The 20,071-nt window shown below is 43.6% G+C and overlaps 1 protein-coding gene across 1 annotated transcript in view; it reads right to left on the reverse strand.

The window, feature by feature from the left end:
• tnnt1 (troponin T type 1 (skeletal, slow)) overlaps window positions 1-20,071 on the reverse strand; it is a 60,229-nt gene that overhangs the window by 4,747 nt on the left and 35,411 nt on the right. The window contains exons 8-14 of the mRNA XM_048617656.1: window positions 19,134-19,194; window positions 18,023-18,139; window positions 14,054-14,131; window positions 13,662-13,775; window positions 12,177-12,286; window positions 10,740-10,830; window positions 2,903-2,943 (exon numbers count right to left, since the gene is read on the reverse strand). Coding sequence (XP_048473613.1) covers window positions 2,903-2,943; window positions 10,740-10,830; window positions 12,177-12,286; window positions 13,662-13,775; window positions 14,054-14,131; window positions 18,023-18,139; window positions 19,134-19,194 — 612 coding nt within the window. The remainder of the gene's footprint in view (window positions 1-2,902; window positions 2,944-10,739; window positions 10,831-12,176; window positions 12,287-13,661; window positions 13,776-14,053; window positions 14,132-18,022; window positions 18,140-19,133; window positions 19,195-20,071) is intronic.

The raw sequence follows: 20,071 nt of genomic DNA on the forward strand, positions 1-20,071 counted from the left end.
TTTTTTTTTGCTTTACTCATTCACGGGATGAGGGTGTCACTGACTAGGTAGCATTTATTGCCTGTCCCTAATTGCCCAGAGTGCAGTTCAGAGTCAACCACATTGCTGTGGGTCTGGAGTCACATGTAGGCCTGACCAGGTAAGGATGACAGTTTCCTTCCCTAAAGGATTTTAGTGACCCAGATGGGATTTCCCTGACAATCGACAATGGGTTCATGGTCATCAATAGATTTTTTATTCCAGATATTTTATTGAATTCAATTCAATATTGCCGTGGCAGGATTCAAACCCAGGTCCCCAGAACTTTAGCTGGGTCTCTGGATCAACAGTCCAGCGATAATACCACTAAGCCATTGCCTTCCCTTATCTAAAGGGAAAGCCTTTTAAGAGAGGCTGGAAGGAGAAACTGGGGAACTATCGACTTGTGAGTCAAACTTCGGTTGTGGGTAAATTGTGGGAGGTGATTATAAAAGATAGAATTTATGGTCATTTAGAGAGGCAAAAATTGATTATGGATAGTCAGCATGGTTTTGTGCAAGGAAAATCGTATCTCACAAACTTGATTGAGATTTGGAGGAAGTTACCAAAAAGGTTGATGATGGCAGAGCAGTAGACATTGTTTATTTTGATTTTAGTAAAGCCTTTGACAAGGTTCCGCATGGTAGACTAATTAGTAAAGTTAGGTCACACGGGATTCAGGGTGAGCTTGCCAATTGGAGATATAATTGACTTAACAGCAGGAGACAGAGAATAATGGTGGAGGGTTGATTTTCGGACTGGAGGGCTGTGACCAGTGGTGTTCCACTGGGATCGGTTCTGGCTCCTCTTTTGTTTGTCATTTATATAAATGATTTGGTTGAGAATATAGAAGGCATGTTTAGTAAGTTTGTGGATGACACCAAAATTGGTGGCATTGTAGACAATTAAGAAGGTTTATGAAGGAATCTTGATCAAATGGATCAATGGGCAGATGGAGTTCAATCTGGGTAAGTGCAAGGTATTGGGATTACAAGGGTAGGGATTATACAATTAATGGTAGGGCCTTGGGTAGTGTTGCAGAACAGAAGGGCCTAGATGTGCGTGTACATAATTCTTTAAAGTTTGTGTCACATATGGACAGGATGGTTAAAAAGGCTTCATTGCTTAGTCCTTTGAGTACAGGAGTTATGTTGAGGTTGTACAGGACAATGCTGAGGCCTCTTCTGGAATACTGTATCCAGTTCTGGCCATCCAATTATAGAAACGATATTATCAAGCTGGAGAAGGTTCAGAACAGATTTACCAGCATGTTGCCGAGTATGGAAGGTTTGAGTTATAAGGAAAGGCTGGATAGGCTGGGACTTTTTTCACTTGAGCGTAGGAGTTTGAGTGGTGACCTTGTAGAGGTTTATAAAATCATGAGGGGTATAGATAAGTGAATGGCAAGTATCTTTTCCCTTGGATTGGGGATTTCACCACTAGGGGATATATTTTTAAGATGAGAGGAGAAAGCTTTAAAAAAGACATAAGAGGCAAATTTTTTACACAGAGGGTGGTTCGTGTGTGGATTGAAGTTCCTAAGGAAGTGGTGGATGCAGGTAAAATTACAATGTTTAAAAGACATTTGCATGGATATATGAATAGGAAAGGTTTGGAGGGAAATGGGTCAGGAGAAGGCAGGTGGGACCAGTTTAGTTTGGGATTATGTTCGTCATGGACTGGTTGGACCGAAGGGTCTGTTTCCGCGCTGAATGACTCTGAGTCCACACCAACCCTCCAAATAGCATCCCACCCAGAGCCACCCCCCTACCCTATCCCTGTCACCCATGGCTAACGCACCCAACCCACACATCCCTAAATACTGTGAGGAATTTAGCATGGCCAATCCATCTAACTTGCACATCTTTGGATTTTCAGTTCACCTAAGAGAAAGTTATGTAACTGTTGATTTGTTTCTAAATCTTTGAGCAGTCGACATAGAAAGGTGACTTTAATCACTTGAAGGTCTATCTGTAGCTGATGCTCCATCTGCTCGTTCATCTTTTGGCCTGACTTTGTGCTGCTGTTGCCCTGGCAACATGATAGATATCCCATTCTGGTGCTGCGGAGGATTTAACACTGGGTATGAAAGCAGCAAAGCTGCCTTGCTTTGTGACTCATTTCGTAAACGGAGCATTGCAGGGCGTTTCCTCAGACTCCAAAGGCCCAGTGTCTGTGTTGCACAAAGTGACCATTCCTAGTACAACAGAAGTGGCTGTAAAATTTAAACCTTGGTGATTTGAGATGGTGGTGACAGAGAGACAAGAGAGCCAGAGAAAAGGAAATACTTAAATGTGGTTCCCAATTCAGCAAGGGCAAAGATAAGGCATCATTTAACAATGATGCCTTCCATGCTCACTGTCATGTGTTAGATCTCAATAACAAGCACTGCTTTGTGGATGTCTGGCATCTGTAGATGCTATCATTGCTTTCAGGAAAGCAGAAGAGGTATGAAACATTCTACAGAACTGTAGCCTCATTCTCGCAAATCTGTCTTTGTGAAACTACCTTGTTGGGTTTTGGAGTGCATATCATGAAATCTCATCACATTGCAACTAAAGTCACCATTGTCCCTGAGGAAACAGGGCTGTTCTCTCATTAGAGAGGGATGACTGGTGGTGAGTTTAACCCGGGGGTCACTGTACTTCGGATGAGGAATGAGACTGAGAAGGTGGGATCTTCGTGGTAACGTCAGCGAGAGTAGGAAATTAACAGAGTCACTCTGCAATACAAACCAGCTGTTCAGCCAACTGATCTAACCAACCTCCCACCCCCCCATTGCTCCATGAATAGATCAAAGGATACAAACAGTGCACATTGAAGGGGGGTGGGTGGCAGGGAGACATATATCTTAGTGATAATACTATGTTTCTGATATACTCACAATTTCTGGTGTTCATTGATACGGTTGTGCAAGAGATTAATCTAGGAAGAATACACACAATTTATTATCATCACCACCAGGAAAGAAGGAAGACAAAATTAAATTGACACTGTACCTCCATATTCATTGACCATTTATAAAGTCAAACTGTGCTGATTGGTGCCTGTCAGTGCTGCATTGTGCAGGGAATAAACCCTCTGCAGGGTATTTAAGGCCAACTAAAGTGATTTTGTAGATACTTCATTGGGTTCCCAATCTGTTGCTGAGTTAAACTATTGCTCAGCCCAGGACATTACTGGGATCATGACAGCTGTGTTATCAAGGGAAACTGGAAGAGACGTGAGTTATTCTGTTTTGAAAGGGAATGTCCATACAGTGATGGGAACAAGGTAAACTAGATGCTTAATAATATGGGTACGGTAAATAAGGGAATTACCTGATAATGCATTGTTTGAATAGGACAAAGAAGGAAAACAGTTTCAAACTCGTAAGAGGTACATTGATACTCTACCAGGAAGTCCTAAAGTGATTATTAGATCTACTTAAAATTCCAGAGAGTTAAGTAGCACTGAAAACCCATGAATCATATTTTACATAATCAATCCTCGGAAGGTTGGTGTTCCTGCCCATTCCTAGTTGTCCTTGAGGAAGTGGTGGTGAGCTGCCTTCTTGAACCACCACAGTCTGTATGGGACAGATGCGCCCACAATGCTGTTAGCGAGGGAGTTCCAGGATTTTGATCCAGTTCTGGTGGTGTTCCCATGTGTCTACTGGCCTTTCCCTACTAGGTGGTGAAGGATGAGAATTCAGGAGGTGCTATTGAGGGAGACTCAAGAACATTGCTGCATCCCATGTTGTAGATAGTATAGATATTTTTACTCAACGTGTTAGGCATGTTATGACATGCCTCAACAGCAGGTAGGACAAGAATCCAGGACTCCCTGGCTCAAAGGTAGGGACACTACCACTGCACCATAAGAGTCCTCTGTAGATAGCATGCACTGCAGCCACAATAAAAACTAATTGAACGTGACAACGAGGAATGAACTGGAGGAACACAGCAGGCCAGGCAGCATCAGAGGATCAGAAAAGTTGATGTTTCAGGTTGGGATCCTTCTTCAGAAATGGGAATGGGGGAAGGGAGCTGGGAAATAAATAGAAAGAGGAGGGGTGGGCCTCGGGAAAGGTGGGTGGGATGGGGATAGATGGATGCAGGTAGTGAGTAGTTGGGTTTGGTCCATGAGATGGGTAGGGCAGATAGGTGAGAGAGAAGATGGACAGGTTGTGTCAGGTCAAGGAGGCGAGATGAGAGGAAGGGTTGGATGTTGAATGAGGCTGGAAGTGGAGAGATTTAAAAACTGGTGAATTCCATGTTAAGGCCATTGGGCTGTAGGCTCCCAAGGTAGGATATGAGGTATTGCTCCTCCAGTTCGCATGTGGTGTCTTTGTGACACTGGAAGAGCCCAATGACTGTAACAAAGAATTCACCAGTTTTAAAATCCCATTGCCTCATCCCATGTCCAACCCTCCCTCTCATCTCACCTCCTTGACCTGACACAACCTGTCCATCTTCTCTCTCCCCATCCATCTCACTGACCAATCCCCACCACCCTACCTACATCCACCTATCACCATCCCACCTACCTTCCCCAGCCCCACCCCTCCTCTCTCTATTGATTTACCAGCTCCCTTCTCCCTCCCCATTTCTGAAGAAGGGTCCCGACCCAAAATGTCAACTTTCCTGCTCCTCTGATGCTGCCTGGCCTACTGTGTTCCTCCAACTCCACACTGTGTTATCTCTGATTGCAGCATCTGCAGTTCTTGCTATCCCCGAGGGATGAACTGCAATGGGCCTCCCTCAATCATAATTATCTTCTGGAGTGGCATCCGCAGTGCCCCAGGATATGGAGGAAAATTAGACACGGAACCTGGATGAGAATGGGTTCAAATTACCTGTTAACTGCAACACACGGTCACTTGGGTGTGAGTTTACAAAGAACAGGCAGAGAGGGGAGGAGGAGGATGAAATCACAAAGGGTTAAAGAAAAAGAAAGTATTGACGAGTAACTGAGCAGTGCAAAACCATCTTCTATGTTCTCTCTATCGTCGATAGTGACCACACAGTGGTCTTCTTCAGGACTTTTTTGTGTCTCTCTTTAATTTGAAAAGGGAAAAAAAAAGTGACAATGGTGGTTAAGTCAGGTTGCTGTAACCTGAGCAATTATCGACCGCTGTAGGCCAGCAATCTTTCAATGTTGATCTTGAAAAATCCAAAAAAGATTGTTTTCTGAAGAAGCTTGATCCTGGGTTGGCAGGGGAGATTGTTAGCCTGATAGGGTAACAAATGACTTGTTTGACATAAGCAAAATTCTACAGATGCTGTAAAACAAACCCAGAGAACATTGGAGAAACTGAGCAGATCTATAGAGAGAGAAACAGAGTTAACATTTCAACCCCAGTATGACCCTTCTTCAGAATGACCTGTTTGCGTTGCATTATACACTAGAATTGTATTTTTTGGGAGATGCATAATTGATTTTGTGTTTTTTCAGCGTTTCAGTGAATGTAGTCATCTCCTCTGTGGCAGGTTGTTTCATTTCGGCATTGTTCATCCTCTGTTTTAATGAAATCTTTCTGCAATAACTCCACAGAAGCTGGTATTCCGTCACCAAGTCGCCCTTTATTTACACGTGGAAAGACCTTGACACTGATCCAGCTCCCTCAGACCCAGGTCTGAACAGAACCTTTGACACACCTGCTTATATCTGTCAGTCAGGGCTCCCTGATTGGACAGGTTAATAGCCCCAAAAAAGGAACTCATATTCTATGAGGTCCACCTAGCTGACCTCATTACAATCACTACACTTTCCACTGCCCTTGTTTTCCAGACAGTGTCATTGGCTCATGCCAATTACCTTGATGCTAATTGCATGTCACCGATTGGATAACCTAAGACTGACATGAGGAGCAGGAATGTGTGAAATCATTCTCATTTTAGCACTAAACTGGAAAGGGAAAGTGAGAGTACTTTCTCCACCAGCAAGTCACAGTTTGCAGTTTCACTTGATTATTAAAGAACCATGTTTTGTTTGAACTTGTTGAAATCTTTGAAAGTTGACAGATATTGGCATCTCCGAAATGACTTCATCTGCCAATGCTCCCAGCTAGTGTGGGGACAGAAACATGCATGCGATGTTTAGACACTGACCCAGTATCTGTTCAGATCCTCCCATGGGGGTTGGCTTAAAATAGATCCTCAGGCAGATTATTTTTGTTGTAAGTTTTTTCTGGATGGATAGCATTTTTAGCTCCTCCCTTTGAGAGACCAGGTTATGGCAAGGCTAGAAAGAGCCAAGAAGCTGGAACTGATTGACATTTTCTCCCTGTCTTTTGCACGTCGACTTTCTTTCTTCATTCTTCTTTGTTTGGCATTTTCTACAAGGCGAGGGGGCCTACAGATGAGGGATCACAGAATTCTCTGCCAGTGAAAGAGACTGTGGCCAAAGCATTGAACGTTTTCAAGGAAGAGTTAGATATAGTTCTTAGGGATAAAGAGCTCAAAAGGGTATGGGGAGAAAGCAGGAAGAGAGACTGAGTTGGACAGTCATCCATGTTCATGCTGAATATCCAAGCAGGCTCCAAGGTCCGTATAGCCTACTCCTGCTCCTATTTTAGATTTCTATCACAGAGTTGTTTCGAACTGTTCCATGGATGAATAGTTTGTTTTCTATTGCTTAGAAAAGCTCACAGGCATTGTTGATGATTGGAATTCAATAATCCCCTGCTGTGGCAAACCCACAACAGCATGCTATAATCTTAAAACTAGACAAAAGTGCATTACTGTGAATGCTGGAAATCTGAAAATTAAAGCAGTTTTTGCCGGAGAACCTCCACAGAGTTAACATTTCGAGTTTGCTCTGACTTCTTCAGAATTAAACAGCAGAGTGATATCGGGCTCGAAATATTAACTCTGTTTCTCTCTCGACAGATGCTGCCAGACCTGCTGAGATTCTCCACTGTTTTCCATTTTAATTTTGATCAAATTGTGACTTGTCTCTTTAGGGGTTATGTTAGAGAACACTTCTTCATACAAAGGGTAAAAATTCTGAACACCTTCTCCCCAAAAAAAAGTTGTTGTGGTTTTTGGAATCAATGGAAATTTGAATGTGAAGACTGATTATTTTTTTGGCCAATGCATAGAGAGTTTTGGAATCTGGGGGAGGCAGGGAGGGAGGTGGGATAGATCTGGTTAACATACAGATTAACGAGAATACAATTAGGAGGTGGGATAGGATTGAGGGGCTGAATGTTCCTGCACTACTCCCGATGGCAGTAATCATTGCCACAGTTGTGAACTTCCAATGTATTACGAAAAAAACGTCAGCTCAATGCTGGAAGACAGAAGCAAGCTCTTTAATTCTGATGGTTTGGTTTTGTCCATAATAGTCCTATTTGGTGTTGGGACCTCCTGATAAGGAAGGGATATTTCAAAGTATGATGGTTGGTATCAATATAGATAATATATCTACCTTGGTAGCAATCCTGCAATTAGGAACACAGGGAGTATTTTTCAGACAGAGCTGTGTAGTGATTGTAACAATGTCAGCCAGGTGGACCTGATAGAATACGAGTTCCCTGATTGGGGCTGTTAATCTGGTCCAATCAGGGAGCCCTGGCTGACAGATATAAACAGAAGTGTCAGGGTTTCTGTTCACCCTGAAAGGTGGCTCTGAGGGAGCTGGATCAGTGTCAAGGGCTCTCCACAAGTAAATAAAGGGTGACTTGGTGACGGGAGTTATTTCAAGCTGCTCAGTGAATCCAGATAAGTTCGTCTGCTATCATGGCTAATTGCCCCTGTCCTTGGGAGGCAGTCCTAGCACAAATGGCGTTTAAAGACATATAGTTATTTCTGAAAAGTATTTGAACTCTGCTGTGGAGTATTTTAATCAGGAAGAAACAGAATGTTTTGTTGAAAGAAGTCTTTAAATAGATGAAACACACTAGAAAGTAAGGCAGATCAATGTGTTATCATACCTGTAAAAATGCTAAAAGAAACAAATTTGATAATGGTGCATGACCCAGAAATCTAATACTCCCACCCACCAATGCATATTTCTTTCTAAAAAAAACAGTAAAGTGACTTGTTGGTGAAGGGAGGGAGCATTAGCAATCAAAGTAAGGGCTCTCTCTGTGACTGTGTGACTGTGCCAAGAGACTGGTCGTGTCTAGACCTGTTGCTATATTGCAGCTATTTTTCAGGTTTGATGATGAAAATCAGTGCGAGGAAAAAATGCATCACTTGTATTGGCCACGTTACAGGTGTCTATCGTGTTGTTCCAGCTTCTCGATGTCATTGTGCAGGTGCAAGAACATAACCTTAGCTATGTAGCTACAGTCATGCTTCAGAGATACAGAGCATCATCCATTCAACCTGCAGTCCAGCTGGATTGAAACCAGTTCCAAAGTGATTCTGATTATCTGACTCAGTGCAAATCCTTCCTGACAAAGTTCACTATGAGTACCATTGACCAGAGACTGAAATGGATTTGCCATATAGTCATAGAGTCATTGAGTCCTGCAGCATGGAAACAAATCCTTCAGTCCAACCAGTCCATGCCGACCATATTCCCAAACTAAACTAGTCCCACTTGCTTGCATTTGGCCCATATCCCTCCAAACTTTTCCCATTCATGTACTTATCCAAATGCCTTTTAAATGTTGTAACTGTATCTGTCTCCATCACTTCCTCTGGCAGCTCATTCTGCACACGAACCACTCTCTGTCCCCTTTAAAACTTTTTCCTCTCACCTTAAATATGCACTCCCACCCCAAGGAAAATACCTTTGCCATTCTCTTTATGTATACCCCTCACGATTTTATAAACCTCTATAAGGTCATCCCTCAACCTCCTACATTCCAGCGAACAAAGTCCCAGCCTATCCTGCCTATTTTTATAATTTAAACCCTCCATTCCTGGCAACATCCTGGTAAATCTCTTCTGAATTCTCTCCAATTTAATAATATCCTTCCTATTACAGGACGACCAGAATTGGACACAGTACTCCAGAAGAGGCCTCACTGATGTCCTATGGCAACCTCAACATGACATCCTAACTCTTATACTCAAAAGGTCTGAGCAATGAAGGCAAGCATACTAAACACTTTCTTAACCACCCTATGCAAATTTCAAAGAATTATGTACATGAACCCTACAGTGGCTACAAGAGCAGGTCAGAGGATAAGAATTTTGCAGTGAGTAAGTCACCTCCTGACTCCTCAAAGCCTGTCCACCATCCATAAGGCACAAGTCAGGAGTGTTAGAGAATACTCCCCATTTGCTCGGATGAGTGCAGCTCCAACAACACTTAAGAAGCTAGACACCACATAGGATAAGTGGCACCCCATCCACCACTTTAAACATTCACACAATCGCTCCTTCCACCACTCTATTAGCCAACTCCCACTTTGCACCCTCTGCATTGTTGACTTCATCCACTATTCTGCTGGCCTTATCCTACTGCAGCAAATCCTATTCATCCAACACCCAAGTGAAGCCTTAATTTTATTATTCTCAGGAGAAGAGAAGAAACGGCTGCTGCTTGTTACCTAGGCCCTAAGCTGCACAATCCTGGTATGGAGTTAGTACAATGCTGTCTCTGGAGATTGTTATAATATCCTCCTGTTCACCATCCGCTCCTCATGATGATCGTGAGTATGGATGTTTTTTGATTTGATTCGATTTATTATTATCACATGTACTTAGGTACAGTGAAAAGTTTTGTTTTGCATGCAGCACAGGCAGATCATGCCATACAAAGTGCATTACAGTAATAGAACAGAGCGAGGAATACAGTGTTACAGCTGCAGAGAAGGTGCACAAATAGCCAGATTAACATTGAATTTAAAATTTGAGAGGTCTATTCAGGAATCTAATAACAGCGCAGAAAAAGCTGTTCTTGAACCTGTTGGTACATGTGTTTGCTTCTTCTGCCCAACAGAAGATGTTGGAAGAGATTATAATCGGGGGTGGGAGGGGTCTTTGATTTTGTTGGCTGACCTCCTGAGGGAGTGAGAAGTATAGATGGAGTCAACGGATGGAAGGTTGGCTTGGGTGATGGACTGGGCTGTGTTTACAACTCTGTGTAGTTTCTTATAGTCCCCGGCAGCGCAGTTGCTATTGCCAAGCCATGATGCATCTGGACAGAATGCTTTCTATAGTGCCTGTTAGGAACTGGAACTGAGTCTGCCTAGTCTCATTTCACACTGTCTCTGTAATCCTTTATGTATCATTCTGGGCAGGATTTGCACACAGATTTCAGAAATGAAAAGTTTGATGTTTAACTTACGGTTTCCAGCTCCTACTGTAATTTCAGTCACTTATCAGTACAGGCAGCATCTGGGTTGCAAGAGGGTTTGATTCTTGTACTTGTGTGCTTCAAACAGCTCATTGCCAGTCGCTAATGGTCCCCTTTAGCAGCTATTCATTCACCCAGGCTGATCGTTACCCATTCCTTAGACTGCCCAACTGTTTTCCTCTCTCTCTGGGCTCCATCTCCACCTATCATTTACTCCTCTCCGCTTCCCCCACCCAATCTCCAGCACATATACCGACTCTGAAGAAGGGTCACGGGACCTGAAACGTCAACTCTGCCTCTCTCTCCACAGATGCTGCCAGACCTGCTGAGCTTTTCCAGCAATTTCTGTTTCTGTTTCAGATTTCCAGCATCTGCAGTTTTTAGTTGATTTTTCTTCCCTGCTCAATTTTACACTGTTAAATGTGATTCTCAATTGGAATTCGTTCTAGCCAGGAACATTGCAGTCTGGCATCATCACGCACCTCATATTTCTGTCTTTTCAGCTTCTCCATCAGGTCAAACTTCTCAGACTCCAGCTGATACATCCAGTCCCACAATTCCTTGGCTTTCTCCCTGCACACAAACACAAATAACACTTAGAACTGTGGCATTATGCTGAGTAAGTAGGGCTGCGGAGAGGCCAGAAGGTACCATGGTTTCCTTGGTCAGTTGGCCTACCTGAGCTGTGTTGGTACCAGGATAATAGCCATTGGCCTCAGTACATATTGGTGAGGTAGAAATAGTGAGGAAGGAAAGAATCAGCAAGGGTTGGTGGCACGGTGGCTCAGTTGTTAGCACTGCTGCCTCACAGCACCAGGGACCCAGGTTCCATTCCACCCTTGGGCGACTGTCTGTGTGGAATTTGCACATTGTCTGCATGGGTTTCCTCCGGGTGCCCCGGTTTCCTCCCACATTCTAAAGATATGCAGGTTAGGTGGATTGGCCGTGCTAAATTATCCGTAGTGTTCAGGGATGTGTGGATTAGGTGGGTTATGAGGGATGCTTTGAGGGGTGGTGTGGACTTGTTGGGCTGAAGGGCCTGTTTCTGCACTGTAGGATTCTATGATTCCTGTTATTACCAGGGACCACTGCTAGAATGATTCCTTCCAGCTGCACATGGAAAATAGCTATTTGAGGGCTGCAAACTTTCTTACATTTGTGCTCAGGATGTGGCTGCCATTGGGCAATGTCAGCATTTGTTGCCCATGATCATCTTTGAGATGGAGTTTGGGGTGAGCCACCTCCTGGAATCACTGTAGTAGGTGTGTCCCCAGTGCTTTTTTCTGTAGCGGTTGGATAGATTTGGATGGGTTTGCAAAGTCATTTCAGAGTCAGTTACATTGCTGTGGTACTGGAAATGATCACTGTGATTCTGGAAACTTTCGCCAGTCAAGATCCAGGAAACAGACTCATCATTTAGCTTGGGACTGCACAGGGGAGGCCAACCCAGGAAGGAAGGGGGAGGTGCGATGGCGGGGAGGAGGAAGCAACCTGGCCATGACACTGGGAGGGTAGCCCCCTCAGGGGTGGACATCCTTCAGATTGCAGCTGTGTCCAGGCAAGTGGCCATGACAGAGCAGAAGGAAGGGTCTGTTGCTCAATTCTCTCCTGTCACCACCACCTAACCACAGCACATCAAGTTGGCCTGGACATTGTCCACGTGGTTGACTGCAGGCCCAATCAACAGGGGAATGGAATCTTTATAAGCGCCTTAATCACACCCAATGATTGGCCATTAGCTGCCCACCACTTGCAATTGGATAGTCAATTGGACCACGAGCTGGTCTCTCTTAGAATCGTTAGGATCATGGTGGGGAACCAGTGTGAAAGCCAAATGACAATTTATTCCTTCCCCCACAACAATGCCTTCTAAAACTTCAGTGCCAGGAATGGGAGGTGAAAGATCTGAATGGCTTTACCTCATTTTCTCATCACCGAGATGCTCAATGTTGAGGGGTTTGCGTCTCTCTGCCAAAATTTTCTTCTTCATTTCCCGGCCTGTCTGCCTTTTGCCCCGTCTCAGCTCAACCTGTGTACACACAAAAAAAGCAGACATTTCTTCAGAAATTTGGCAAAGCCCTGAGTTTATAATTTGCATCCCAGTGTTCAAATCCCTCCATGGCCCCTTCCTATCTCTGTAAACCTCCTTCAGTTCTACAACTCTCTGAAATTTCTGCACCCTTCTAATGTTGTTGTCCTGATTCCCTGCTTTCCACCATTTTGATTGGGCTACAATGCATTGGCCACCAGGGAAATGTCACCCAGAATCCCCAAGCCATAACCATGATCAAGACTTCACCATCCAACTAGCACTTTCCAATTATATTGCAGAATACCAGCATCTACAATTATGCTTTTATACCTCTGGTGTTTATTGTTCAAATCATGTCTCTCCTTCTCCAGGAACCCTGAGCTTGAAGAGATTCAGGTTTTCTCTGCAAAGGCTTTTCCACTGTGTCTTTCACTTTGTTGGAACCAGTTCCATCTGTTTCTAGTGTCAATAAAAGGTCATTAACCTCAACAGGGGTATTGGTACCATAGTGGTTATGTCATTGGATTAGTGACCCAGGTGAAAGGCCTGAGAGCTCAGCTTCAAAACCTACCATGGCAACTGATGGAATTTGCTTTCAGTAAATAAATCTGGAATATAAATTTAGTCTCAGTGATGGTGACAATGGCAACCATTGTTGTTAAATCCATCTGATTCACTGATGCCTTTTGGAGAAGATATTCTACCACCTTTAACTGTCTGGCTCTGGATGGCTGGTTTGTGATGCCAGTGGCGCGGGTTCAATTCCCGCATCAGCTGAGGTTATCACAAAGGACTCTCCTTCTCAACCTCTCCCCTTGTCTGAAGCAGGTTAAACCACCACCAGTCGTCTCTCTCTAACAGGAGAGCAACCCTCTGGTCTAGTAAGATTACAGTGACTTTACCTTTAATTTTTGCATGTGACTCCTGACCCACAGCAATGCAGTTGACTATGTACGATCCTCTGAAATGGCCGAGCATGCCATTCAGTTCAAGGGCAACTAATGCTATCCTTGCTTGTGACACCCACATCCCATGAAAGAATGAAGATAAAAACCCTGGAGAGTTTATTGTTCTCTCACTCTCTCTCCTCAGATGGTGCCTGACCCATCTGAGGATTTCCAGCATTTTCTCTTTACACTTCAGACTGGCTCCCATCTAACCTCCTACAGCAGCAAACAATTTGACTCCTCGATGATAACCCCACTCCTTGCAGTACATTAGACAGGAAGACAAAGTAATCCTAGCCGCTGAACATTTAAAGGTATATTGTTTTCATGGAAGCATTCAAGCTGGTAAGGCTGCAAAATCATTGCCATTTAGTAGCAACAGGGAACTACTCTGTTCAAAGTATTCACCATTGCAAAGGCCCTACCTTAACAAGGTAACCACCGTAATGGGCACCCATGTTAGACAGAACTTTCTTCTTCTTGGCATCATCCTCTGCACGTCTCTTGGCCTCTTCCTCCTCTTTGCGTGTTTTTTCTTCCTATTTCCAGAAAATGACATGAAATTTTTAGGTTTACATTGTGGATACCACCCGCAGTGACAAGCGCAGTCAAGCATCTCAGATATTGCAATGGAAGAAAAAAATCGGCCTTGCACTTTACGCAAAATCAAATTGAAGCTTTAATTGGGGTTGGGGAGACAATAATGAGCAAGCTGATTAAGCAATAGGAGTCTCGGGAGACAGTCAGTTGTCTGAAGGGTTTTAAATGCAGGCAATTGAAAGGAGCCAGTGAGGAACAAGGGATAAAAAGGACTCACAAGCAATCTCGCTTGGCGGTCACGCTCCTTTTCTGCACGGTACCTCTGCTGTTCTGCTCTCTCTGATCTCCGGTGTTCCTAGAAGTTTAACAAAAACATCTTACGGTGTTGTTGAAAAGTTCAAAGTTGCAGTGATAAGCTAAGGTTGACAGTGCCAGGGCTGCTAAGATGGAAAACAAAATGTTCATAGGAACATATGAACAGAAGGAGGCCAATCAGCCCCTCAAATCTTGCCCGCTGTTGCATTAGATTATGGCTGACAGCTATCATAAATCCTGATTTGGGGCAGGAGGCAAATGTAAGAGAGCAATTTCTTAAGCAGGGACTGGCAATAACCTGTATTTTCCTGTTCATGCGGGCAGTGGGAGCGCTGAATGATCTCTGAGGGAAATTGCATAAAGGCATTTGAGGGAAATAAAACTGAAGTGCTCTGGGGAGAGAGCCAGCAGATAGAACTCATTTGATTTATTTGTGGAGAGCCATCTTGGACCCAATGGGCCAAATGGCCTCCTTCTGCATCATACTGTACTCTACAGTATCAGCTAATCACCTTGGCTCCATGTCGCTTAGTGTCCTTGCCTAATAAAATGTATTTCGTATTGTTCTGGCCTCAAAAGTTTTATAGGAGGCAGAATTCCAAATTTCCATTAGCCATTGTGTGAAGAAATCATAGAATCTGTACAGGGTGGAAGTAGGTCATTCAGCCCATGGAGTTCATACTGACTCTCTGAAGAGCTTCCCACACAGACCCTTCCCCCTAGACTGTAATCCTGTGTTTCCCATGGCTAACCCACACATCCCTGGACACTATAGCACGGTCAGTCCACATCTTTGGACTGTGGGAGGAAACCAGAGCAGCCGAAGGGAAACCACACAGACATAGGGAGAACGTACGAATTCCATTGCCCAAGGCTGGAATCAAACCCACATCCCTGGTGCTGTGAGGCAGTGGTGCTAACCACTGAGCCACTGTGCCACCTCTATCTGCAGATCAGCCCCCAAACAGTGAAGTTCTAATTTTAAGGCAATGTCTCTGGTAGACACAATAGTCAGAGGTTGAGACTTAGGTAAAGAGTCTGTAGAGAGAAAGAACTTGTGTATTACAGCACGTTTCACATTCTGAGATCCTCACACCTCGTTGAATTGCTTCAGGGGCAGCCACTTAATGTTGGCAAACTAGGACTCAGGATAAGGGGTTGACCATTTCGGGCTGAGATGAGGAAACGTTGCTTCACTTACAGGGCTATGAATCTTTGGATTTCACTAACCCAGAGGACAGTGATTGCTTAGTCATTAAACATGTCCAAAACTGAGATTAATAGATTAAGACAATCAAGGGTAAGTAAATGGAAAGAGTAGCTATGATTTTATTGAAAGAAAGCATATGGGGAGACAGGCTCAATGGCAATGACCTCCTCCTCTTCCTACTTCATTCAAGGTCAGTGAGACAAAAGATCTTCCCTCTATTTGACAGCTGCAAAGTGAAGTCAATTTGGTCAAGTTGAACCCAGCGTGTTTGATTATGCCACAGAAAGAATTACTCACCAGGGATGAGGCTTTCTATTTATATGTATGTGGGAGTATGCAAATTAGATTGAGGATTACATACCATGTTAAAACAGCTGCAGTTTGGCTGCCACAGCATGCACCCCTCTGAGGCCTAGGAGACAGAATGGGGGGCTGGAAAATGGTCCAGAACACTGGGTGTTAGCAATTACAACAGCAAAGTCGCTATGAGTATGTCAGTGAGGGAAGACGGAAAAAGGAAAGGGCAAATTATTTCTTGGGTCAGTCCAGAGGGAGCCCATCTGATCTCCCTTCGTGTTGACATTCTCTGCTTTAATTCTATAATATTAGGATTGACATCTATCCCAGTGACCTGTCCTGTTGACCTTATCACAGTATCCAGTCAAATACACACAACCAGCAATCACCCAGATCTCTCCTCCATCTATGAGGCACAGTCTCATGGTTATAGAATGTCCTTGGCACATTCCCAAGTGGCCATGTGTCATACATGAGCCCTGAGCATGAGTGTTAATAAGCTATTCAACTTGAATGGGCATTATATCCACACCTTAAACCATTCGCTCCATATCTTCTGCCAGAAAGTGGTTAGCCTGAGGAATTCTCTGCCACAGAAAGTTGTTGAAGCCAAATCACTGAATGTTTTTGGAAAGAGATCGATACAGTTCTTAAGTGTCGAGGGATCAAAGAGTATGGGGAGGAAGCAGGCACAGGATACTGTGTTGGATGTTCAGCCATGATCATGTTAAATGGTTGAAGAGCCAAATGGCCTACTCATGTTCCACTTGTAGAAACGTACAAAATAATGGTAACAAAGATGGGTAACAAATGCTGGCCACATCCCATGATTTAATAAACAAAGAATGTATTTCCAATTGCCTCCCCATATCAAATGGCTCTTCCCTTCTACTTCCTGTCATTTTTAATAGATAAATATCAGAGTGATACAAGCAAAGAAAATGCATAATCTGTTTCAGAATATTGTTCCCGGGTTCCTACTGGCAGACTCCAGGAAATTAATCTTCAATTCCTGGAGACTTCAGTGAAATGTTGAAGTGCTGGCAAATCCTAACGACCAGTCTAACTTGAAAATATCCTCAAAGTCAATGATTATGTTCTAATAGTTGAACTAAGCTCTACTGGATGAAATGGCTTCAGGAAAGAAGGTTGGTTGTGAAACATGTATTCTTCCCTGAGGATGGGGAGGCTAGAATTGTAATCCAGCAGACCAAGCTAATGTTCTGGGGCTGCTGGGTTCATATCACACCACAGCAGATGGTGGAAATTGAATTCAATAATGAAAAGGAAAATCTGGAATTCAAAGTCTAATGATGACAATTGTCATAAAAGCCCACCCACTGGAGAAATTTAGATTTCGTGAATAAATCTATGATAAAATGTGAGTCTTATTGCCCAGAGGGAAAAAAAAAGTAATAGTTGAAAATGGTCATTTTGGAACTCCATTTTGAAGTACACAAGACACATATGTCTTGTTGGCTATTTGTATTGGTTTTACCTTCTGGCTAATAGGTGTTAATGGATCACGAAACTCAGAGATTATGTGCAAAAGCCACCTGGTTCACTAATGTCCCTTTGGGGAAGGAGATTTCCATCCTTACCCAGGTGTGGCCTACACATGACTCCAGACCCACAACAATGCAGTTGACTAGTAATTGCCCTCAGAGATAGTCAAGCAAGCACACTCAAGGGCAATTAGAGATGGGCAATAAATGTTGGCCCACCTAATAACACCCACATCCAATAAAGCAAATGCTGACCAACAAAACATGGATATGCATTGCCACGTCCCAAAACGGGCAATAATGAATGTATTTAGAATCAGAACGTCCCTCCAGTGTGGAAGCAGGCCATTTGGCCCATTGAGTTCACACCACACTACTAAGAGCGTCCGACCCTGAGCCGCCTCCCCCCTCCCCCACCCTATCCCCATAACCCTGCATGTCTCGTGACTAATCCACCTAACATGCTCATCCGTGGATATTATGGATAATTGTTCTTCTTCACAAGAGAAAAGAAAGACAGAGAATTACCAGAGTGAGCAAATTATGAGACAAAAAAAAACTGTTCTGAAGAAGGGTCACTGAACTCAAAACATTAACTCTCTCCAGTGATGCTGCCAGACCTGCTGAGTTTCTCTAGTAATTTCTGATTCTTTTTGAGATTTCCAGCATCCACAGTTCTTTGTTTAATTTTTTGAGCAAATTAGGAGGTCAGAAATGATCCATAGCCACCGAATGTGCTTTGAATTGAGGCTGGTAGGTTCTTTTCTACGGGGGCTAATGGTCTAAGATTTACTAAGGGAGTCCTGATTATATATATTTATGTGTAAAACACTATCCAGGATTTGTCCCGGTTTCATCAAATCCCACAAACAGTGTGTTGGAAATGCTGAACTATGGGCAGGTTCTGAAGGGCACTTACAATTCTCTCCTTCAAGGCAATCAGTTCTTCCTCATCCCTTTTCCTCTGCTCAAAATGGGCATCAATCAGAGTCTGGAGTTCCAGGAGATCTTTTTCCATGCGCTTCCTGTAAATATCCTACAAAAAGAGGAAATGAACAATAAATAGATCAAAGCTCAGTAAACCATCATTGAGCTTTGACTGGAAGAAACCGCAGTGGGATGTTTTAATATCTTACCAAGGGGAGGATTTAATGCAGTTACTTTCTCCCCCCACTGCTTTAGATAATCTTTTGCACTTTTGTTGCTGTTTGGGGCCTCAGCATTGCTGTCTTACTAGAGCTGCCTGCCAATGTGCCCCTTTCCTTCAATCGAGAAGAAATGCAGTGCAGGAGCAAGCCATTCAGCCCATCTAGTCCATGCTGGTGTTTAGGATTTTCTTCTCTCTGGATTTCAACTCATGCTATCAGCACCTCCTTCTATTCCTTTCTCCATCATGTACTTATCTAGCTTGAATGTTTTCAAGATGGAGTTCGATATAGTTCTTAAGATTCCCCATATCCCTCAATCTCCACATTCTCCCCCTATCCCTCAATTTCCATCTTCTCCCCATATCCCTCAATATCCACCTTCGATACAAATCCCTTAATTCCTACTTTCTCCCCATATCCTTCAATTCTCATTTGTATACCTTCTCCCCATATGCCTTAAGTCTGACCTTTGCACATTCTCTCCAAATCGCTCAATTCCCATTTTTTCCTCATTTCTGTTAGAACCCACCTATGCACCTTCTCTCCATATTCCTCAATACCAACGCTGTCCCCATATCTCTCCATTTCCATGTAAGGAACTTCTCCTTGCATCCCTCAATTCCCTCATTCACCCCAAATCTCTCAATTTCCACCTATGCTGATTGGCTGAATGGTCTACCTCTGCTCCTATATCTTATGTGTTTTATGCAGCTTCTCTCCATTTCCCTCAGTCTTCACCTTCTACCCACATTCCTCAATCCCCACCTGCTCACCTTCTTCCCACATCCATCAGACACCACTTTGGTCGATTTGGACCACCTAACCCAATTACAGGAATTAGCCAATGATCAAACCAAAACCAAAATACCAGTGAAAACTTACATCGAAGTCAACCCTTTCTCCATCAGGAATCTTGGGGCCAGAAATCTGAGGCACAACGAGCCTGAGAGAGACAAAAGGGAACATTAGAGTCATACAGCACAGAAACAGACCCTTTAGTCCAACCAGTCCATGCTGAACATAATCCCAAACTAAACTAGTCCCACCTGTCTGCTCCAGGCCCATATCCCTCCAAACCTTTCCTGTTCGTGTACTTATCCAAATATCTTTCCACCACTTCCTCAGGAAGGTCATTCCACTGCCACCACTTGTGAAACCATCTTCAACAGACCTGTTATGTCCTGTTGCTAAGGTTTACACCAATTTTGGAGCAAATTTAATGAAAACCGGCATTCAAAAACCTTCGTGGTTAGAAGCCAGGCTGATTTTGAAGTCAATAGAGATCAAACTTAGGCAAAGTGTAAAACTTGTATTCTACCCAGTCCTGTGGGCTTCCTGCTGATTGGCTTGTTTTAAATTATTTTCGGCCTATCTCTGTGTAGTTTGTTTGCATTTAGTCTGCAAATATAAATGCACCCATTTTTAATCTCTCAATTAATCCTTTTCCCACCACAATCAGCTCCATTCATCTATGCTGGAGGAGAGAAAAGCGAAAGCAAGAGGCATTGTCTACTGTGGGAGAATGTGGAAGTCGGACATGGATGAGCTTAGCCTTTCTGCAATCAAACTGCCTGTTAACCCTCACCCATCAAGGGTCAGAAACGAAGGGCACACATTCGGCCATCTGGATGAGGCCCTGAAAAGAAGCTTGATCAGAATCAACAGTCTCCAGAATAGGAAGGTATGAGGTGGTAGAGAAACCTGATCCAATGCTGGAAAACTACAGAAATAACAGAGACTTTTGCCCTCATCAAGTAGTGCTCTCACTCAGTAAACATTCTGTAAACTGAAGAACTACTCTATCTCTCACAACTTGCATT

The sequence above is a fragment of the Rhincodon typus genome, chromosome 37 (assembly GCF_021869965.1).
Source record: "Rhincodon typus isolate 14 chromosome 37, sRhiTyp1.1, whole genome shotgun sequence".
Classification (NCBI taxonomy): Eukaryota; Metazoa; Chordata; class Chondrichthyes; order Orectolobiformes; family Rhincodontidae; genus Rhincodon; species Rhincodon typus.